This window comes from Lissotriton vulgaris, chromosome 11 (genome assembly GCF_964263255.1).
Source record: "Lissotriton vulgaris chromosome 11, aLisVul1.2, whole genome shotgun sequence".
Lineage (NCBI taxonomy): Eukaryota > Metazoa > Chordata > Amphibia > Caudata > Salamandridae > Lissotriton > Lissotriton vulgaris.
In genome coordinates this window covers 139742017-139765220 of record NC_141699.1, presented here as the reverse complement: position 1 = coordinate 139765220, position 23204 = coordinate 139742017, and the positions used below count along the sequence as shown (strand labels likewise).

The following is a 23204-nucleotide window of genomic DNA, read 5'->3' as shown; positions in this document are numbered from 1 at the left end:
GTAAAAGTTTTCCTATCTTCTTTATGAGGCGAAACAGATGGCCCCATAAAGAAGATAATAAACCTTTTACCACACACGTAAGTCAGGCCAAGCCCGTCTGAACGGTTCTAAAAGAGGAAAGTCTACGTCATGCCGAGCGCTTGTTCCGAGCGCTTGTTTACAAGCTCTGAGGTCTCAGCATTACTGCGCGTGTCGCCGCTTCGTATTGTTGTTTAGTGACTTTATTATTATAAATGCTGTTCAAACAAGTTATTGCTGCTCGTGTTTCTAGGACTTAACGAGCGCTTGTTTACATGCTCTGAGGTCTCAGCTTTACTCTTCCCTGCTGCGTGTGTCGCCGCTTCGTCTTGTTGTTTAGTGAGTTTATTAATATAAATTCTGTTCAAACGAGTTATTGCTGCTCGTGTTTCTAGGCCTTAAGTTGGAAATGATTCACCCACCAGACCTCGCAATGTCCAAAGGTGGAAATCCTTCCGCAGCTCTGTGAAATCCGTGTGTAGCTCTGTATTGTGAAGTGCTGTATTGTCAGGCCCAGTGTTGCGGTGAGGGCGGGCCCGTGTCCTGTGAGTGCTAGGGGTCTACGCCCCATCCCGCTTGCACCGGCCTGCAGAAGCCAGCTGGGTTCAATGGAAGCGCACAACAAAGGGGCGGGGGAAGGGGCTCCACGTATGTTAAGTTTTATAAAAGGTATCTTTGGGTGTTGTCATGGAAGCCCCGCGCGCCTTAAACTGTGTGCGTGGAGCTGGCGTAGAGAACAAAACAGATGACAGCTTTCAAGTCTACGGGTCCTCCCCCTCCTCCGACCCCTCTTCGCGCCCCTCGCCAGCACCCCGAGAGCCACTGAGCCGAGATGAAACACAATAATGGAGTCACACAGCTGAATGTTCTTGTATGTGGTGTAGTGAACAGTACCCAGGCGAAGCTAACTGGTCGGTTTACGTAGCTCTCTCCCCCGTTCCCCCGGACAGAACGAGGCCCTCCGTGCAAGACGCTCCTGTTCCACAGAGAGGGGCTTAGAGCATGAGATTGTTAACTTGCTTTAGTGTCCCAGGACCCTGCCTCTCTCTTTTGGGCGCATGGAGGGATACAAAGATTGTGCAACCGGTAGAAAGAGGGCCTTTGTCACGGACACCTGGCCAGGGCTGGAGAGAGTTCGCACTAAGCACCCATTTGTTCCGGGGTATAAGCCTGTTTTTAAGCATTATGATGTATTGTATTTCAACTTTTGTGTAACGCTCCAAACTGCTGGTGAGGCAGACAAGCATTGGCAACTGGGAACTGTTTCAGAAGTACAGTGAACGGTGTTGGATGCATTATACCTACATGGAAAATGGTGGATGACCTTTGAAGGTGTGCTCTAAGCATGGTGTGGTGCTGTACATATGAATACACTGTTGCAGAGTTTGTGAGCGAATAGGCCTAGCAACATTTATCTACTACATTTGCATGCATTATAGTCCCCATCTTCTGTTTAGAATGGCGGGAAGAGCCATTTTAATGCCCCCTAGTACTGGAAGTGATTGTCAATGCTCCTTATTTGAGTGGGCTTGGAGTGTCAGAGTTTGTGTGTGTGTGGCTGTGTGTGTGTGTGGTTCTGTGTGTGTGTGGCTCGCAGTGTGTGTGGTTCTGTGTGTGTGTGTGTGTGTGTGGCTCTGTGTGTGTGTGTGGCTCTGTGTGTGTGGCTCTGTGTATGTGTGTGGCTCTGTGTGTGTGTGTGTGTGTGTGTGGCTCTGTGTGTGTGTGTGGCTCTGTGTGTGTGTGTAGGTCTGTGTGTTTGTGTGCAGCATTTGTTAGAGATTAAGCTTTTGGCATTGTAAAGGACAATGCCATTTAATTCTCTGTTTTCAAAACCAACACACAAATAAAAATGTTGTAATTTACAATATCAATAGCTCTAACTTTTGCAAAGGCGAGACCATTGCATTGTAAATGCTTGTTTACTTGTAGCATAGTTGTATGTAGGGAAGCCAGTGCTGCACATTCTGGCTGTTGCGGGAAAGAGAGGCAATCCTTACGCAGCAAACAACAGAAATTCTAAGAGAAGGTTAGACAACATGGGGCAGCTGCCCTAGCACCAGACAAACCATGTATGGTAGTGCAAGAACCATATGACAGGAAGTCACAATTCAGATCACATTCCCTGCCTCTAAGCAAATAAACCATTCACAGGGCCTACCACTGCAACCATTGTCACTAATCCTCTTCTGAGCACAGCATTTCTTCACTGGTCCTATTGGAATGGGTGCCACATACTAAAGCAGCAGAATCAATTTTTGCACTCTAGTTGCTTTTCTATCTCACTGACCAATACAGATTACTGACAACAATTACAGCAGCCTGTGCCCTCTTGTTTGTGTGTCTATTACTTGTCGTGAACTCCATACCTTATTACCTCTCCACCAATCTCTTGCTTTCTTACAGAGGAGAAGTGGGTAACTGGGCGGTCACTGCACCATCCTACACTGTTACAAACCCAAATGTACGTGAAAGAGGAGAGTATGCTTGGTGGCAGCTCAGTTTGCTTCTCCATTCACATTCTACAACGTCAAGGTAGCTGCCACTTGCTGTGCACCTTTTCATGCAATTTTCTCAAGTAACATCTCTGCATGCCAAAATACAGTAATCATGCTTTTATGACTCAGGATCATATTTTGCTTGTAGTATGTGATGCTTGTTCATGGTATGTCTATTTGATGCAAAGAATGGCGTTTTAAAGATATTTTAAGGGATTAGCCAGATTTTTCATTGCCCTATGTATGCATGTGCTTGAAAGCTATTAAAGATCAGTGTCTGCAATTGAAAATCAGTTTATGTATTCAATTCCGCTTAAAAAACACGCCATGGAGGAAACAAGACAAAGACCATGCTAAGAAGTTGCTTGCAACCTTGCTTAAGTATCTTAAAGCAATAAGTATAATAAACATACTAGTTCGTAGTACCTGTCGTAACAGGAAGGAGACTACATCCGTTGACTCCCAGTAGCTGGCATGGAAGAGATGTGGTAAGGCAATGGTGGGGAAGGCAGTGAGAGCATCTGGGCAGTACAGGGCATAATCGATTCTTTTCGCACCCCACCATCGTGCAGCAACTATCAGAGCAAAATACTTTGTTAGACAACACATACATTAGCAGTGTTACTCTCTGTCTATTGCCTGGCTTCTAATTCAGTTTTTGAAGACGACTTTCTAGATCCTGCTACTTTTGATATTAAATTTGAATGCAAGCAAATTTTCCAACTAGCCAAATTACTTCAAAACTAAACAAACTGATGTTTTACTAAACCTGAAAGTGACAGGAAGACTAACTCTGTGGTTCACATACTGTAGGTCAAGATACACAAAGTGTGACCAATCCGTGTTGAACGTGTCCCAGCTTAGGCATGTTACAGACATAGCGCTACAAAAGGAGAGTAAGTACAAAACGGAAACTGACAAAATAATGGGGGAAAATTGCATGCAAAACATTTCTCATACCTATACGTACATTTAGGGATCATTACTTTACAAAATAGAGAACGACCGACATAACGAATAAATTGGCTTTTTTTAAGGACCATCATAATAAAGCAAGACGGGGTGAATTTGCAATTACCTAAAAAGGAACAATTAATTAAAAATACAAACAATGTTAGTTTTAGTCAGCTTTATGTTCCATTGCCAGCAGCAGTAAGATGTCTGAAATTCTGAGGAAAAAGGGATTAAAAAATGAGCAAATATTAGTATGAGAAGGAAGATGAAAACAGTCCATTATGCGCGTGAAAGCTGGGATTTGGCACAGAGAGTTTTGAAAATTGTTAATGTCTGACTCCTTTTTTATTTTTCTAGAATCGAATTTGCGTTTAAAGAGAGGACCAATTCATAAAATTAACAATTGCCATTTCGTCTAGGAAATGGAGTAAATTTCTGAAAAATAATTTAATCGATTAAGCATATATTAGGAAGAGCAGCTCAATTGATTCTACCTTTTAAAGAAGGAGAAAGTGAAATGGTAGAGGAACGTAAGGTGAAACTGCAAACTTTAGTGTGTTTTTGTGAGCGTAGGTTGTCGAGTGGAAACAGACTGTCTTGTGCAATTACTTCTACATGCTGGGCAGACAATCAGTTTAGCTTTCCATCCCCCCTCTCACCGGCTTAGTCAGGAAGGAAAATCCCAGCTTTGTGTGGCTCATGCAATCATCCATCCTGGTTAATTTCAGGCTGTTAGCAAGAAGCACCAGACCGAGATACAGTGGATATAGCAGGCAACAGATGCCCTTTCCACACAGTGGATACTTTGGCAGACGTGGCAAAGAAAACAAGCTTGTTTTAAACCGCTTTAATCTTAATGAGGAGAGAATTATACACAAAACAAAAACAAGAATTTAATGAGCTACAGTGCAGGATCTGCCGGACAGAGCGGAAGCAATGAGAGGAAGATGGCAGACGCCAGGCTTGTAGCTGAAGACGGTTATTGGTGCTGAGCGATGTGGTCGCCGCCATGTTAATCAGAGGCGTGTCTGATGCATCTCAGGAATACCTTTCTTAACGTCCACGTCTGCAATTAGCGCCAGATTTCCCTGGCTAGGTGCTGTCTCGAGACGCCTCTTTTTGTAATTTTCGGTTAGGTCTGTCCTAAGGTTTTTAGGTGAAGATCTTTTGGGGAGAGATTTGTTATGTGGGAGAGCAAGTTGGGATAGCAGGCTTAACCTTTTTGAGTGATTGGGATGTATTTGGTTTTCTAGGGAACAAAGCAGACACACCACATTAGGAGCACAAACATGCAAATAAAAATCTAACATATCTTTGAACATCAAAAAGAAAATAAGGTTATGTAGAAATGATTAATATACAAGCAAAAACATCACACTTGGAATGATTTATTTGTTTTATAACTATGTTATCACTTTCCACAAGTCATGCTTTAATATTGACGTGGAGGAGGGATATGAAAGATGCGCAATCCATGACAACATAACAAATAACAATAATGTCAGGCTAAGACGTGCTAAAACAACCCTTTTCAAGTAGATTGTTTAAATTATTTAACATAATGATTTACTTGGAAGCAGTCTCTGATCTAAGAGGAAGGGAAGCATGACACCAAAGCAATGAGGAAATTAGAGACTCGTCCCCAACGTTTTTTGCTGTAGTATATTCTAAGCCTGAAGCAAAACGTTTCCAAACCAAATTTGCACCTACTATGGCAGAACAAATCCTTTAATATGGATGCTCTGCTTTAGTAGATTTTAGGGTTGGAAACTGAACACAAGAATTTCCCAGGAAGGTGTGCAAAAGGAAAACGCCTGTTAGGAAAGTGGTGAACAACTGTACACACCCATAGCATAATCATTTAGTGCGTTTTCAAATACTTTCCCAATGGGTTCTACTTCCACTTAGCTCATGACAGAAATGGCATGCAAACTGGGTGTGTCCACCCTGCTCTGATAGTCTGCAATGGTTTATATGGGGTAGCTATAGTACCCCTTCCGACTTGTGCAGATCTGGAAGAACACTTCCAGCACTTTTGTGAATATGCAAAATGTAAAAATCAACACAATACTTAGGAGAAAGCCTACAATGGAAAGATTTGTGACTTATAATTCAAACATTTCTATTGGCCAACACAATATATTACCACAGGTACAATGGATCACACTTCTCAAGATCACAATAATCATCTGCCGCGTAATGGTCTTATCTCCATAGTATATCAAACTGCCCTCTGCCTGTATGATCAACTCTTTAACATCAATAGCAGCCATCCTTTAGCGCACATCCTCTGTGAAAAATAACACTAAAGAGGAAGTCGTCCATCAGACAGGAAAAAGGAGGTGGAAAGGAGGTATGGAAAAAGATGGACAAAGGGAAAAAAAGAAGGGGACACTGTCATCGGAATACTCATACTAATATAAAGTGGGTGTGTTCCCTGAATATCGACCTCAAAATATCGATGGAACACAATATCCAGGACAAAGTATCAAAAAAAAATAACTTGACCGGTGACTAAGTTTAGATTTTTGTATACCTAAATCCACATATATGGGACTACCCAGTACATATACCAAGAAGGTACATAGATGTAGCGTAAATCTATACTTCCCTATGTGCACCTACCTTTCAGTATTTTGTATCTCATTATTCTGTCCTCAATATTCTTGTACCACAATATTCTGGGTTTTGACATTCAGTAGTACAATCTATAAAGCACTACTCTGGAAACCATCTCCTAGTTCATGCTACACCTTTCAGATGCTTAGAGGAAATAGAACAGAGAATCAAACCTCAATCCATACAGACCACAAAGGGGGTGGGGTGTGGTCGATGTCACACAATGAATTCAGATTGATGCCTCAAGATTGTCCGAGAAGGACTGTGCTTCCTCCAGGCTAGCAAAAACATGATTTGTCACTGTGCCAAGCTTTCAACTTCACCGAGTTCCATACTGAGATGTTGCAGTAATCCTTATGAGGGAGTTGAAACAGGTGCCATCTACACTGAGTTTGCTCGACATACTCAAGAAGAAGCACTCTGTTACCTTCCACCTGGAGAGATTCTTTCAGAGTGGCTACCTTCCCCAACACAGTCTCCTGGATGTCCGGATCTCAGAGAACAATAACCATGCCCACACAGTAATGTGCGCCCAGCCCAAAAATCCTTAATGGAAGCCGAGCACTTTCCTTACCTCATCAACTCCACGGTTTTGCAGAAGCAACTGATGTTAGTGGAAAGAAGAACACACAGTGTCTGTGATAGATATCTTATGGGACACTGGAGGAAAACCCTGGGCTCTGATGTTGGACCCTCTTCACGTGTTTTCTGCCCTTTCCACCCGGCTCTCCAGAACGATTACGACGGATGCCACTGTCTGCCTGAAATCACTGTGTCCCTGCTGCTGTTGCTTCAGGTCCCCAATATTATTGATACACAAAAAACCAAGGAGTATCATATATTCATAAACATATTTTCAAAAGGCCCAATGTAGACACAGTTATTTCTCAAAGGAAAAACACTCTTCAAAGCAGGCTTTGCTTCTTCTTCTTTGATTTTTATTTGTTCTTATTTTCTTAAATCCAAAAAACAGTCACTTCAAAGTTGGTCAATCATGTTATTTTACAGCATACAGCCTACGTGTTTCGTCCATACAGGGACATCATCAGGGCTTGAAATCAAGTGAGAATATATTGTTCATGAGACTCTTCCTTATAAATTGCGAAGTTGAAAATGGATGCGTCTTTCAAGATTTCCAGAGCCTATAGCTGATCAATATCTCATATCAAAAAATCATTCAAAGTTAAATCCACCAGGTCCATTCTCTGCTTAAGCGGCGTCCCAAATATCATTTAATCAATCTCCGTTGTTAAAACTCAAGTTTCACTCGCATCCGAAATCCATGACGACCCGCCTGGTAAAGAGTCGCCGCAGTACTTAGTGTAGTCCCCAATATTATTCTCCAGCTGCGAGACTCTGCCATCCATTGGTTTTACTGCTGACTGGTGCCCTTCACCCTCAACTCCATCACTCCCAGTCGGTTATCTAAGCACTTAGCTACATAAGCCCCGTGCCACCCATATCACCAAACTTCCCATTGTCTTCTATATACAACTGTGCCTGCTTTTTAGTATATGTCTCTTTTCATTGTAACCCACTAGCTGGGTCGATGTATGTAAAATACATAAATAAACTAAAATGCTGCTGGAAGATTATGGACAAATGGGTTAATAAAATATATCTAAACTTTACCTGGGCAGTACCTTAGTGTTTAACATGTTTACTATGTTCACTACAGTCCAAGGTCATATACATTTTTTAAAAAGTTGCAATGATCTATCCGCTTTATGACAGTGAAGTTGAGGCATTGACCGCCTGAAACAAAATATTATTGTTCAAACAAGTGATATGTCCTTAATTATTAACAGCATCTGGATGGTAGTACATTGGTGTTCATTCAACACACTAGAATGAACTAAAGACTTCAAAATCCCCTTATTAAACCTAAGGTGATGCAACGCTGTGGTCCAGACCTAGAGACCACTGATGTACACCACATAAGGTTTGGGGTCCAGCAAACACCTCCCCCCTACAAAATGCACTGCTCGTGGCTTCGTAGCTGAACTGCACTGCTCCTGCCCTTATAGATGAGATCACAAATGACATCACTGGTAACATCAGTGTTGGCATATCTGTCCCTTTTGCCATGTTCCATGCCTGCTATGTCTAAGGACATAAGGCATGTATTGCATGGTCCCGGCGACAGGTACACACCAGGGCAAAGGGGACACAATCATGTGACGTGCACAGTATAGTGCATTTAGGCACCCAATGCACCATCTGTTAGGGCAAAGCGCATGACATATGGCCACTCCTGTGCTCACCACAATGAGGTCTTTGGCAGGTCATATAGGATATTACGTCATTTCATATACGAGGCTACGACAGGAGCAAGAGTGGGAAGAATTATGATTCTAAAGATAACTATTACTCTTCAGTTTTTTAGATATTGATGCACAGCTATACAATTTCTTCAAAAGGAGATTTTTCAGATAATTCTTATTTTCTTTTTAAAGGTAGGCTAGTGTGTCATTTTAGTACATAACCTTAGTTTTTTCAGTGAATGTCTTGAGTTTTGTAACGATATACATAACGCATTGCCAGAGCTTTTTCCCAGATTTTCTTGGGTTTTGTAAACATATACTTTAACCAAATACCTGTAGGACATGGTCTGTAGCCTATGGCCATGCCCTACAGGCAATACTATTGTAAGCAATGACCGTACCAGGTAGACAAGAGTAAACGCGCATTGGTCTTCACCCATGCCCTGTACGCATTGCTTCTGTTTGCAGGGCCTTAAGACCATGTCTTCTGAGGACTACACACATGTCTGTTGGCCGTGCTGTGTGCAGTACAGCAGGGCCTGCTCTAAGGCCATGTCTAATGGGGACTGTGAACAGGGGATGAACTAAGGAGCACAGTTAGAAGGGAATGACCTACAGCCTTTTGTGGTGGGCAGCACCTTGAGCAATAGCCAGGCGCACAGGGGCGGATTGCTTAATGATATAGAAAATAACGGATTCTAACGCAATATTAGTATGAGTGTCAGATCAATTTCCATTTATGCATGCAGCCTCACTTCTCACAAGACTTGGAGTCGAGCTTAGCTTCAGGTACTAAAGAAAGTCATTATGCAGGTATGAGATAAAATTCTGCAGGATTGGAGCCATTTAAATATTGTTTTTTTTATGAGAGACAACCCTGAAACACTGCTTGGTAAAGCAATTTAGAAAATATTCTGAGGAGGGCAAATTCGGATCAGTGTTGAAGGGTGGAAACAAGAAACTAACATCAGTGAGCCAAGGTGGTCGTGATGTTATATCGAGGGTAGATTCTGGAGCCGAGGGACCACCTAGTGGCACAGAAGAGTTACTTTAACTTTCCAGACCCAGTCTGACATGTAGAAGAGATTCAAGGGTGACGAATCTGCAGGCAGAAGTATCCACCAGATAGATATGACACTGTGCAAGGGACCTGGCTCTTTATTCTTTAAAGTGTTGCTCAGGCACATTTATGATATTCAGACACCTCTACGGGCTACACTCTTTGCATATATATGCATTATCCCGCTTCATGGTGTTGTATAAAAGTAGGTATAAATATTTGGCCTTTCGGGCCTAACATCATAAAGTCATGTATTGCTATATTTTACTATCAAACAAATAATAAACATATGCTCAAAAAACCATACATTACCCAACACATAATATGATGACGGTAACATATGGAAACAATCCTCAACCTTATGCTAGCCTACAGGAAACAATTTCCTTAGATTGCTTCAGTGGGCTTTATCCTTTAAAATGTACAATGTGCTCTACTTAGTCAAGAGGCAGAGATGAGGATGCTCAAAACACTATTTAATATAATTGAGGATCAATGTTTGGAGAAGGAACACAAAGCTATGGCCCACTCTCCTATTATCATGATAAAAGAAGAAAAAGCCAAAATTATGACAAGTTTCCCATACTCTTTAAAATATAATTTATTTTTGGAATACAGGACTTTAAGCATGTTGATCCCATTGATGGGATCACTGAAAGGTGTTTGTTGAGACACTAATGACCTAGTCCAAGTGGACACCAAACATTCCAGATAAACAAGGAACACTTTGCAATGAATATGGGGATTCTGAAAGAACTAGAAGGCAGTGGTTTACATATAGGAGGGATAGCTTTCCTCTGACTTATACACAAAGCCCTAGCCTGGTTTATAAGAATACATATATGCACACGAACAGGCACACACAAAAAAGCAAGTGATGGATGAGTTATTTTTTTTGCTCTGTATGATGACATGAATCTGTTATGTGGTATTGGACCCTGCAGTGAGTGACATGGAGGCTGTTAAACACTTACTGTTAGCTATGTTGGAAGCAGTGTAACTGTCTGCCATTCCTGAGACCTGGCTGGCAATGCTGATCTCACTTGCCCTCCGGAATCCCCTGAAGTTGGGGGCAGTGATAGGGGAGGAGGGGGACGAGTTTTCCACGAAGAGTGCACCATGCGACTGAACAACATCCGCTATGAAGCCGAAACAGGGAAATCAAAAAATTAGACTAACAGGCAAGACAAAATGAAAGACAAATCTCAAGGAGAGAACGGAACAAGGCTGCAAGCTAGCTCAGATGGAATGCTTTCAAACAGACTGACAGAAATGTATTTCATCTGAGTGCTTTTCAAAGAAAACAAGTTACATAAAATAACATTTTTCATTCTTTTGGGATGGAAAACGATGAGTGAAATCATAAACTGATTTTTTTTTAAATGAAAAGAATAAGTACTGTGTATATACAAATATGAGCACACACATATCTATATATACCTAACATAAATGGCAGGGAAAGTTAGAAAAACTATAGGAATTCGGGTTTTCTCATATGCAGAGTAGAAAAAAAGCTTATAAAACAAAAAAGAAACGGCCCAATTCAGAGCGAAATTGGAGGTCAGACAATATTAAGTCGCTTTGGTGAAAATATTTACTTACAAAATAATGACATCTCTCCTCTCTATTTCTCTAATGCCCCCAAAGTGAATTGGCTAATTTAAAATCTAGTAAGTAGGAGTGACAACCTGTGGGCTGCCATCTTTCCTGTTTCTACTCAAAGGTCACCCTGCCCGTTTCTTCCCCAAGGCCATCACATTTTTGGCAATGGTTCTATGGAATACTTTGGTGCTCACTGAGCAGGGTATGGAAGGGGAGAGTGGCTGACATTAAGGGTCTGAAAAACTATTTTTGGACCGAAAGTAGTGATGCTGCAATATGTTAGCGGATGCTGCTTCTTTTTCAAAATAAATCTTTTTTTCTATTTTTAACTAACAGAACTGCACTTCTTAAGAAAGTTTATCCTACCAGGGCCGTTTTACAGCAGTGCTCCTGCAAATACATTATTTAAACAAGAATGAACTTGACAGTTTCAGTATATTTGTTATATGTGGCTCTCAGTTAACAACATTATCATAATACCAGATGCCTAAACTGATTACTCACCGCTATGACATAGCACAAATGGGACACAAAGGGTGTTCCCCTCTGTTTCTGTCTCATAGAGGAGTTCCAGGCTTTTCTCACAGGGCTCTTTGTTAGCCTATCAGTGCAGCGGGAGGTCTCTGCTCTACTGGAGAGCAGAAAGAACAGCTTCTGGAGTGCAAAGGAAGGGAACGAAAAATAGTGGGGTTGGGTGGCAGGAGGCCAGGATTTTTTGCCAAGTTGGAGAGGAAGAAGGGGTCATATTGAGTATCCCTCCCCCTTACTCCTCTCTCGCTGCATAGCAGGTGAAAGAAGGATTAGTTACTTACCTGTAATCCTAGTTCTCTTCCAGGGGTATACTCATCAAGTCATAGGCACCCAAAGTGAATTGGCCAATAGCCAATAATATGCATATATCTACATATATATACATATACATACATATAAATACACATATAATAACTATATATATATATAGATAATATGCATTATACATATGCAGCCCAAAATAACCATACTAGGCTCAAAAGACTGCCCCCAAATGCCTGACACAAATCTTTACATTTGTTAAATAAAGACATATAAATGACATTATATGAAAATGCAAAGAAGAAAGCACTGCCTTTGTTGTCTTTGAAACACACCACCTTTATTTTCAAAGGTAAAACAGGCAGGACAGGCAGCTTTAGCCTAGATAGGCTGCATTGTAACAATAGGAAAAAAACTGGCGCCGTGCCTTTAAGACCTCTATGAGCCTCCAGGCTCCCATCATGCACCACAGGTGACAGTTAGGTCAGTTCTTTTTGGATGGCGTATAACAGTGTAAACACAGCATGGGTAATGCGTAAAATAGCCAGTTCTGGTATTCGTCCGGGGAGGAGGGTGGGTGTGCTTATGACTTTGATGAGTATACCCCTGGAAGAGAACTAGGATTACAGGTAAGTAACTAATCCTTCTCTTCCAGGGGATACTCATCAATAGTCATAAGCACTGAATAGAGTAGCAAGCTCATCCCATACCCTGCGGACGAACACCAGACCTTCTAGACAGCACACTCTTATGTGAATTACCCAAACAAATTTCTTAGTGATGCCTGACCAACTTGGGCATCAGCCTGAGCATCAGAATCAAGGCAGTAATGGCGGGCAAATGTGTGAACCGACCGCCACGTAGCTGCCTTACAAATTTCATGTACAGGAACATTTTTAAGCATTGCTATAGTAGCAGCATTTCCTCTAGTGGAATGAGCTCTAGGTCTACCCGGGAGCTGCTTTCGTGCCAACTGATAACATAACAAAATGCATGACACAATCCATCTAGAAATGGACCTCTTAGTAGCAGGAAAACCCGTATTAAGAGGACCGTATTTCACAAATAGATGATCAGTCTTTCTGACACTCTTAGTTTTATCAAGGTAAAACTTCAAAACTCTTTTCAAATCCAAAGAGTGCAGAGCTCTTTCTGCAGAAGAGCTCGGAGTAGCAAAAAACGTAGGTAGTGTCACTGATTGATTTATGTGAAAATCCGAGATTACTTTAGGGAGAAATCTCGGATGAGTCTGAAGTACCACTCTATTCGCATGGAAAACGAGATAGGGTTCTGTTGCACAAAACGCCTGAATCTCGCTCACCCTGCGCGCAGAAGTGATAGCTACAAGGAAAGACACCTTCCACGACAGATGTTGAAGAGAAGCTTTATGTATAGGTTCGAATGGGGGACCCATCAATTTAGACAAAACCACATTAAGCTCCCAAGGAGGTGAGGGGGCCCTCACGGGAGGATACACCTTTCTGAGACCCTCCAGGAAATCCTTCACAACTGGCATTTGAAAAAAAGAAACCTGAGTAGGGGACTTTCGATAAGCTGTTATTGCTGCCAGATGGACCTTAATAGATGAATACTGTAAACCTGCTTTGGCCAAAGAAAGTAAGTATGGTAACAGTACCTGTTCCTGACCTCGAATGGGGTCATGACCTTCAGCAGCACACCACGTGAAAAATCGCTTCCACTTGAAAGCATATGTCTTTCTTGTAGAAGCTCTCCTTGCCTCCTTTAAGATGAACATACAGTCCTGAGAGAGACCTAGGTGACCATACTGGACGAACTCAGGTACCATACTGCTAGCTTCAGGGACGGCAGGTTGGGGTGGAACACCCTGCCGTTCTCTCTCGTCAGCAGATCCGGAAAGCAAGGAAGTCTCTTGTGGGGTATCTTGGAGAGATGCAGGAGATCCGGGTACCACCATTGGCGAGTCCAATCTGGAGCCACCAGAATCATGTATGTCTTAGAATTGTACAGTTTCTTGATCACCAAGGGAATGAGTGGAATCGGTGGAAAAGCGTAGAGTAACGTCTCTGTCCAGTCTATCCACAGAGCATTCCCCTTGGATCCTCGTTGTGGGTACCTGGATGCGAAGACGCGGCATTTTGCGTTTTCGGCGTCTGCAAAGAGATCGATCTCTGGTAACCCCCAGGTTTGAAAGACGTCTCTTATTACTTCGTCTTTTAAGACCCAGTCGTGCGCTTATGCGAAGTGTCTGCCTAGTTCGTCTGCTTGGACGTTGGGGACACCGGGCAGATGGACAGCTGAAATTTTCATACCCCGAGCCAGAAGCCACTTCCAGATTGCTTGCGCTTCCAGCGACAGAGGTCTGGATCTCGTTCCGCCCTGCTTGTTCATATAGTACATTGTTGTTGTATTGTCCGTCTGAACAAGCAGAGAGGATGTCTTGAGCACAGGAAAGAAAGCCTTGAGAGCTAGATGGACAGCTCTGAGCTCCAACATGTTGATGTGATACAACTTTTCTTTCTCCGACCACACTCCTTGAACTTGAAGTGACTCTAGATGAGCGCCCCAACCCTGCAGGGACGCATCTTTCTCCAGGGATCGTTTGGGCATGTCCTCCTGAAAAGGTACTCCCACAACCAGATGATTCCGCTGCATCCACCAATGAATGGAGATTCGCACCGACAGAGGCAGTGATAGTTTGTCTTCCCCATCGGTTTGAAAACTGGGACCACTGATCCTCCAGCGACTGTTGCAGAGGTCTCATGTGCAGCCTGGCATTTGGAACAAGGAAAATGCAAGACGCCATGGATCCTAGCAGAGACGAGATCTGTCTGGCCGTTGGTCGAAGAGTCTTTAACATTGTTTGGCACTTGAGGAGAATGGATGATAGTCTCTCCTCCGAAGGATACGCTTTTGCGTCCTTTGAATCCAGAAGTGCGCCCAGATAGTGGATCCTCTGTGTGGGATTGAGGATAGACTTCTTGAAGTTCACGTGCAGACCTAGTCTTCGCAGCTGATGAATACAGAACGTGAGATGTTGCTGAAGTAGAACTGGAGAGGCACTCTTTATCAGCCAATCGTCTAGATAGGGATAGACGAAAATATGCCTCTTTCTTAAGAAAGCCGCTACCACTGCCATGCACTTTGAAAAGGTGCGAGGAGCTGACTTTAGCCCGAAGGGCAAGACTGCGAACTGGTAATGATTGGTTTGAATGCAGAACCTTAGAAACTTCAGATGTTTTGGGGCAACGGGGATGTGAAAATACGCATCTTGAAGATCTATGGAGCACATCCAGTCCTTTTGATGCAAGAGTGGAATTATTTGGTGTAACGCCAGCATTCTGAACTTTTCTCGCCGAATGAACTGATTGAGGCGCCTGAGGTCTAGTATGGGCCTGAACTCCCTGCTTGGACCTTTGTTTTGAACTAGAAAGTAACGGGAGTAAATTCCTTTTCGACGTTGTGTCCTTGGGACCTCTTCGATGGCTTTCTTTAGGAGTAACACTGACACTTCCTTTTTTAAAAGGTGAAGACGATGGAATACAGTCTTTTGAGGAAGAATTGAAGGTGGAGGAAACTTGAACCTGATTGCATATCCATTTTGCACAATATTCAGCACCCATGCGTCGTTTGTGATGTTTTTCCACTCCTCCAGGTAAAAACGCACACTTCCCCCCAGCGGAGTGGTCAACGGGCTCAGGGGAAGCAAACACTCACTGCTTTTGCTGTTGCTGCTTGTTTCCAGGAGCAGTCTGTCTGGAAATTCCGCCTCTTCCTCTACCAGGACGACGCTGGGAGAACTGAGATCTTCCTTGATTCTGTTGTGAAGACCATTGAGGGGTTTGAACCCTCTGCTGGCCCTGTCTCCGATCATAAGGACGGTATTTTTTCTTAAAATTGTCCTTCCTCTTTTCGAGACCTACAGCCCAAAGAGCGTTTTCCCATTAAAAGGCAGGTTTAAAATGCGGTGCTGGGCTTCAGGTTTAAGTCCCGTAAGTCTTAGCCAAGCTGAACGTCTCGCGCAAAGACCATGAGCGTAGCCAAGTGTGGATAGATCGGAAGCATCCGCAGCTGCGCTAATCACCTGATTAGACACTAGCCCACCTTCATGAAGTATTTCCAGGAAGTCATTCTTGTCTTCTTTGGGAAGTTTTTCAGCGAACCGGGATAAGGAATCCCAAAGAGAACGGTCATAGCGACCCAACAAAGCGGAGGCGCTGGCAAACTTCATGTAGGAAGCAGAAGTGGCACACATTTTCTTTCCTACCGAATCCATAGTCTTGCTGTCCTTGTCTGGGGGAACAGACTAGGACGTCGATCCATTCTGATTTTTACGTGCCGCTGAGACGATGACCGAATCAGGTTGCGGCTCTGCTCTTAAAAATAACGGGTCAATGTCCGGAGCCCTGTACTTCTTTGCGATCCGTGAGGGAACCGCTCCCAAAGAAGCCGGTGTCAAGAACTTATGTTCGGCAGGCTCCAAGAGACCTGGAACCAGAGGAAGTAAAGGTCTGGATGATAATCTTTGATGTAAAGTTTCGAAGATAACTGTAGTCTTCGTAGTAGAGACAGGCATCTCTATATTAAGTTTCGCTGCTCCCCGGCAAAGAACCTCATTAAAAGTGATTACGTCATCAATCGGCGATATCCTGCTTGGAGGAGTCGAAGATAACGTCGGTGAGTAATATCTCTTCGAATTCGTAGATCTTGTCGAGGATCTCGTATCACGTCTCTTGGATGATCGGTGATGTGAAGACCTCGGAGAAGGTGAAGTCCGCCTTCTCACGGATGGAGACTTCCTCTGCGGAGTACGCTGCCGCCTTCCAGGAGACTGGGTCACTCGTAAAAGAGGTGACCTTGATCTTGACACGGGTCTTTCCGACACCGGCGACCTGGACCTAGACTTTGGAAGATTGATTCTCCTTATCTTCCAGTCTCTAAGTTCTCCCAACCATCGTGGGGAGATGTTAGCCCCTGTAGGCGATGGCGCTCTTGAAGGCTCTGGAGAGATCTGTACTATATTCAGCCCAGGGGATGAAGATGAACACCCAGAAACAGCCACAGAAACCTGAGATCGGTCTTTAGAAACCGTTCTAGGTCGTTTAGCTGCAGGAGACGTGGAGCGTGGTCTCTTCGACCTCTTCGGCGTCGACCTCTTCGGCGTCGACCTCCTCGGCGGCGTCCTCCTCGGTGGCATCCTCCTCGGCGGCCTCCTCCTCTGCGGCGAACTCCTTGGCGTCGACTTTCTCGACGGCGGTCTCCTCGACGTCGAGTGTCTCTTAGGTGATGGAGTCAAGTGCGTCGACGACGACACTTTTTTAGGCGTCCTGTGCCTCGATGCCAACTGGTCAGGGCTCTTCGACGTCGAAACCTCCAATGCCCGGTTCGACGTCGGTGTCACAGCGCCTCTCGACGGTGGCCTTGACTGTTCTTTTGAGCCTCTCGACGGTGAACGTCGACGTCGATGAGACGACGTTGAGTCCCGTCCTCTCGTAGTCGTAGGGGAGCCAGACTTGGATCGCCTACGCTCATGGCGTCTCTCACCTCTCATCGACGGCGAATCCTTCTTCGACGGCGACTTCGACGTCGACGGAAGACGTGACGCTGATTTTGACGATTTCTAACATACCGGAACTCTAGAAGAAGATCTGTCCCTCGAAGTCGACGGGGAACGATGTTTTCTCTTCTCCCCTCTTTCCTTATGTTCTTTCCGCTGAGAAGAAGGTTTCCTGGAGTGAAGTTCTTCTCTTCCACTCACGGTTTCACCTCTGTCATGCAGGAACTGAAGCCTGCTCTTCTCCCTCTCTTTCAAAGTTCTGTTTGTTAACTTGCTGCAATGGTAGCAAAGTTCTGGCTTGTGTGTAGATGGAAGACAAGCCACACAGACTGAATGAGGGTCTGATTTGGACATTTTTTTTCCACAGGCCGGGCACTTACTAAATAAGGCAGGCATTGTGACTGGAAAAAAAGGTCAAAAAACCACAAAAATTGTTGAATTAGTCAGATAAAGACTAAAGATGGCGAGTAAAGAAAAAAAATTGAAAGAACTACCAGAAAAAAGTGAAATAAAATCACCAACTGGCGAGCTCAATGCTCCAGGATCCTCACAGAAGGAGCCGGAAAAAAGAACTGACCTAACTGTCACCTGTGGTGCATGATGGGAGCCTGGAGGCTCATAGAGGTCTTAAAGGCACGGCGCCAGTTTTTTTCCTATTGTTACAATGCAGCCTATCTAGGCTAAAGCTGCCTCTATGGTCCTGCCTGTTTTACCTTTGAAAATAAAGGTGGTGTGTTTCAAAGACAACAAAGGCAGTGCTTTCTTCTTTGCATTTTCATATAATGTCATTTATATGTCTTTATTTAACAAATGTAAAGATTTGTTTCAGGCATTTGGGGGCAGTCTTTTGAGCCTAGTATGGTTATTTTGGGCTGCATATGTATAATGCATATTATCTATATATATATAGTTATTATATGTGTATTTATATGTATGTATATATATATATATATATGTAGATATATGCATATTATTGGCTATTGCTCCGGGGTCCCGCACGAGGGCGGGACTATTCAGTGCTTATGACTATTGATGAGTATCCCCTGGAAGAGAAGATGTAGATAACAGGCATAACATGCATTTATAGGTAGACAAAAAATGAAGAACTGAAATGTTTGCTCTTATGTCTATTTGATGTCACTTTGAACCCCTCAATAAAAAAATACCCTGTTAATCCCCGTTGCCCATCTATTATTTTATATACTAGTGACATGACAGTCTGGGATAGTCATGACTGTGTCATGGAGATTTAGGCTAATGGCCTGCATATACTGCTAGCCATTGAGGAGTTTTTTTGGCCTGTGTTTCAAATGCTGACAACAGCATTCAACTTTTTAAGTCAGAATCTTTTAAAACCTGATATTTTTCTGGAAGGTAAAGTTCCCATTTAAGGCAGATGCATGCGCTCAGTAGTACTATATTGAATGTAAATATACACTTAGGAACCAAGATCTACTATTTTGTATTAGTCGCTAATCGTGTGCCAATCCAATGCAACATTAGGATTCAAAAAAGTTTCCACTGTAGCCAAATACCGTTAGATCTCCTGCTACTAAAATGTTGCATTTTTATTGGCTCCTTGCTGGTCACATCTATTAGGGAGGTTCATGGCTAGAACCATAGTCAAGTCGCATTGCAGTATCAGCCAACATATCATTTTGACTTCTTTCCCTAACAGCTGCCTGTGGAAATCATGGAGTTCTAATAAAGTACTAAAGTGTCCACCTAACTCACAGACTGTGCCTGAAATGAGTGACATAAAGCTTGATAAGAGAACTTAAGAATCATTCACTTTCTTGTGCAGACGGCAGAATATGTGCATGGAAAAGTTTCTTATATCTCCTGCTATGGTCCTTTTAAATAAATTAAATGGGCCCTTGCAACATCCCTTTCCATTTGTTTGTATTCATTACTAAAGTGTTTCAAGTGTGTGAAAATTGTGTAGTCCTTTACAGTTTTCACAGTTTTAAAGTATTAGCCTCATTGTTCTGCATGATTTACAATGTTATTTAATGTAATATGTTTTTATTACTTAAACTTTAACCCTTCGTTGTGCCCGTTGGCCAACGGCCGTTGCGAGCACTACCTCCGTAGTGCTGCGCATGTCCGTTGGCGACGCAGCCCTGCCCACTCAATCACACCGCTGCACCGTGGCGGAATTCACGCCGCAGTTAAGCGTTTATGTTGCGGTTTATTAGGTGTCCTGTGAAACATAGTTTAAGATCTATCTATCTATCTATCTATCTATCTATCTATCTATCTATCTATCTATCTATCTATCTATATATATGTATATCCAAGCTCAGCCCACACGGGTTGTGGAACCAGAAACTTTAATGATCCAGCATGATGCGTTTTGGCATGGCTGCCTTTTTTAAATGTCTTTAACAACAAATGCTGTGGGTCTTCATGTTTTTAAATGATAATGGCTTCGATCTGATAGGCGTACACCCAAAAGTAGGTGTGGCGAAATACCCCGATCCCGGCACTCTGAGTTTGTAGGTGCAGGCGCTCAAGGTAAGCACCTCTTCCACAGTGGTCGGACTTGCTGCTTCCTCTCGCGCACACCAATGTCCCAAGTACTGTGCTGCCAGCTCTACACAACCCTCATCATGCTACATTTATCCCATCCGATTTCCGACTGCAGTCAGTCCCAACAAATGTTGACAAGCTGTAACCCTAGGCTGCGGCGGTTCGGCAGTCTCCAAAAACATTGGAATCCTCACCATGGGCCACTCACTTTGCCGACCTGCTTAAGGAATGGGCGTTCTAGGTGCTTGTGGCCGCACCAAATATCCAAGTCCAGGACCAAAACTCCTCTCCACAGGAAAAGATACGAGCACATATGGGTTATGTTGTGGGCCTTCATTTTTTTAAATGATACTGGCTTTGCTCTGATAGGCGAAGACCCCAAAGTGGGCGCGGTGGAATACCCCGATCCCAGCACTCCAAGTTTGTAGGTGCAGGCGCTCAGAGTAAGTACCTCTTCCACAGTGGACGCCGCTTGCTGCTTCCTCTCGCGCACACCATAGTTCCAAGCACCATGCTACCAGATATTATATATATATATATATATATATATATGTATATGTATATATATATATATATATATATATATATATATATATATATATATACATACTAGCAGCCCGTCCCGACGTTGTCCCGGGATGGCCGATGTTCAGTGTGGCCTTTACTTTTTGTTTGCGTAGTAATGTGTGTTTAATTCATCCGCAGGTTTTCATTGAGCCACACCTAATTTTGTTTTGCTGTCCTTGTTGAGAGTGTTCCCCCTGTGTGCGAATGTTGTTGTTTCCCAAATGTTGTAATTTGCGCCGCAAGTGCAGCAAGTGTTACAGTGGTCGCTCAGATGTTTTGGCCTGAAATTGCTTGTTTGTAAAAGGGGCTTTCCTTGTTTACGTTTTCGATCCCTTTACTAATGTCTTTTTTTTTGTTTTTATCGGCGCAGGTACTGGCTGTGTTCCACTGATAACGCAGAGTGTTTGAAATTCGGAAGTGTTTGTGTAAGTTTTAAATTTTGTCCGCAGCATACAAATATTCGGAGCCTTTGAGTAAAGTCTCGTTCATGTTCCGTCGATTGGCTTTCTTGTCTAAGAAATGGGCGCCTATTTGTTTACGTTCCTCTCCCTGTGACAACGTTGTCGTTTGTCAAATGGTTAAACATGTTATATTTTTGTATCGCAACTCGTGTGTGTGTTAATCATTGTGTGTCGTGATTGGTGGGCTGTGCGAAGCAACGCGAATGATAGGCGGCCCTTTTTGTAAGTCTGCCCCCTGTGGCACTGTATTATTATGGAAGGCGCACCCCTTTTTCGATGTCATCCTACGAAGGCGTTAATATTTGAAGGGTAACACCAACGAATGCGCGAATGTCGAGGCGAGTGATAGGCGATCGTTTGCAAATGCGTGGGATGTACAGTTAAGTGTGTGCCTTGCACAGTGAAATCATTGAAATCGCATTTGCGCTATGCACATTGAAGTGTGTGGTGAAGTGTGTGCCTTGCACAGTGAAATCAGTGAAATCGTTTGGCATATGTTTATTGTTTGTACTTTGGGCCATGCCCCTGTAAACGGCCACATCTTTTGTTTGACACGCCCCTCTAAACGCCCACATCTTTTCTTTGACACGCCCACGCTAACGCCCACAAGGGACTACTTTCCCACTTTTGGCGTTTTTGCTTTTTTAATGTATATGGTGTCCACATCTATAGCCTATGTCCTTCTGCTCCATCTCCCCTTTCAAATGGTGTATTGGGTGTAGTGATTGGTGCAGTACTTTTTGAGTTTACCTGGCTCAAAGGTTTGTGTTCTCTCTTTATAATACTACTAGCAGCCCGCCCCAGCGTTGCCTGGGGCAGAAAGGGGCTGGGGGCAGCATTTGAGGCTTGCGTGCATTTCTGCCCCCAGCCACCTCCCGCCCCCTCCCGCCCCGGCCCAGCCCCCCTCCCGCCCCGGGCCCCTCCTGTCCCGGCCCCCTCCCGCCCGTGTCCCGGAGAGCCTGATCCTTACCTCAGTTACTGGTCCCACTCCAGGCTCCCCGCCCGCACAGGCCGCCACTCTCCAGGCGCCCCGCCCGCGCAGGCCGCCACTCTCCAGGCGCCCCGCCTGCACAGGCCGCCACTCTCCATGCGCCCCGCCCGCACAGGCCGCCATTTCCCCCAGCAGCAAACACCTGTCTGCGGCAGTCCTCCCAGCAGGTCGCGATCTTCGGCGCCATTTCCGGAAGTGTTGCCAGGGAGCGCAGATGCAAATTATGTCATCACGTAGACGTCACTGCCGGCGCTACTTGCAAGGGACTACTTTATTTTTATTTCGAAATTTTTTAAACAACGTATATTTTTTATTTTTAATAGCCTATGTCCTTCTGCTTGCCCTGAGGTTTTCAAAGATGTCTTGGGTGTTTTGATTGGTGGTGTACTTTTTGAGTTTACCTGGCTCAAAGGTTTGTGTTCTCTCTTTATAATAGTAGTATAGATATATATATATCCAAGCTCCCAAAGATCCTGAGAATACCCAGCCGGGTTCCAGGAAGAAAAAGCACTCACAGGCACGGCACAGCTCGTTTCACAGGGCAAATTTATTAAGGACAGACGCGTTTCGGGAGAGCCCTCCCTTTCTCAATGTCTTTTCATCAGACAAGACGTGCGCAGCGCCATTATGAATGTTTTCAAAACATTATGAAAAACAAACAAAGGACTGATTCTAGTTTGCAGCTCGGGGCGCCATCTTTGAATGTATACATTAAACATATATAACGTTAGATCACTAGTGAGTGTACCACATACAAATACTGCCGTGTATCGGCTGCCTTGGTGTCTTAAAAAACGTAACCAAGTACTGTATTAATATAGTACATTGCATGGCTAAGACAACAGAGACTGTTGGGGATTACCCAACCTACGACATAAGCACAAAGCTACAATGTGATCAGGTCGGACATAATCTTGCCGTGGATCGGCAATTGCAGCCCCAGTGTGGACTGCAAAAACATATATATATATATATATAGGCCCAGTGCCTCTAAGAGTTTAGCTTCTGTATGCTTAGGATCGTCAGGGGTGGAGGAAGGAGGACCCACATACCCCAGTTCACATATGACCTACTGTGCCCAACCTTTAAAATCATTCTAAACCCTCCTGTCAGAAAATTATTTTGGTTGTAGTGCGTACCTCAACAAGCCAATAGCTTTCCGGAGTGTTTCTCAGGGAAGGGGGAAGGGTAGGGTAATAGATAGAGGGGAAACCACACCAGAAAAAGGGTGTCCTCCCATTTCTGGGCTCGGGGGACTAATATGGAAGGGGGTAGTAAAGGATGGTGTTGATTCCAGAACACAGCCCCAGGAT

At 43.8% G+C, this 23204-nt stretch overlaps 1 protein-coding gene across 8 annotated transcripts in view; it reads right to left on the bottom strand.

The window, feature by feature from the left end:
* Positions 1-23204, bottom strand: part of PITPNM2 (phosphatidylinositol transfer protein membrane associated 2) — a 1044200-nt gene that overhangs the window by 78928 nt on the left and 942068 nt on the right. For 4 of the 8 annotated variants that reach the window (XM_086942927.1, XM_086942930.1, XM_086942926.1 and 1 more), the window contains 3 exons: positions 10385-10549; positions 4516-4716; positions 2940-3088 (listed from right to left, as the gene is read on the bottom strand). In XM_086942927.1, coding sequence (XP_086799053.1) covers positions 2940-3088; positions 4516-4716; positions 10385-10549 — 515 coding nt within the window. The remainder of the gene's footprint in view (positions 1-2939; positions 3089-4515; positions 4717-10384; positions 10550-23204) is intronic. The other 4 variants (XM_086942931.1, XM_086942934.1, XM_086942929.1 and 1 more) reach the window with 1 other exon arrangement.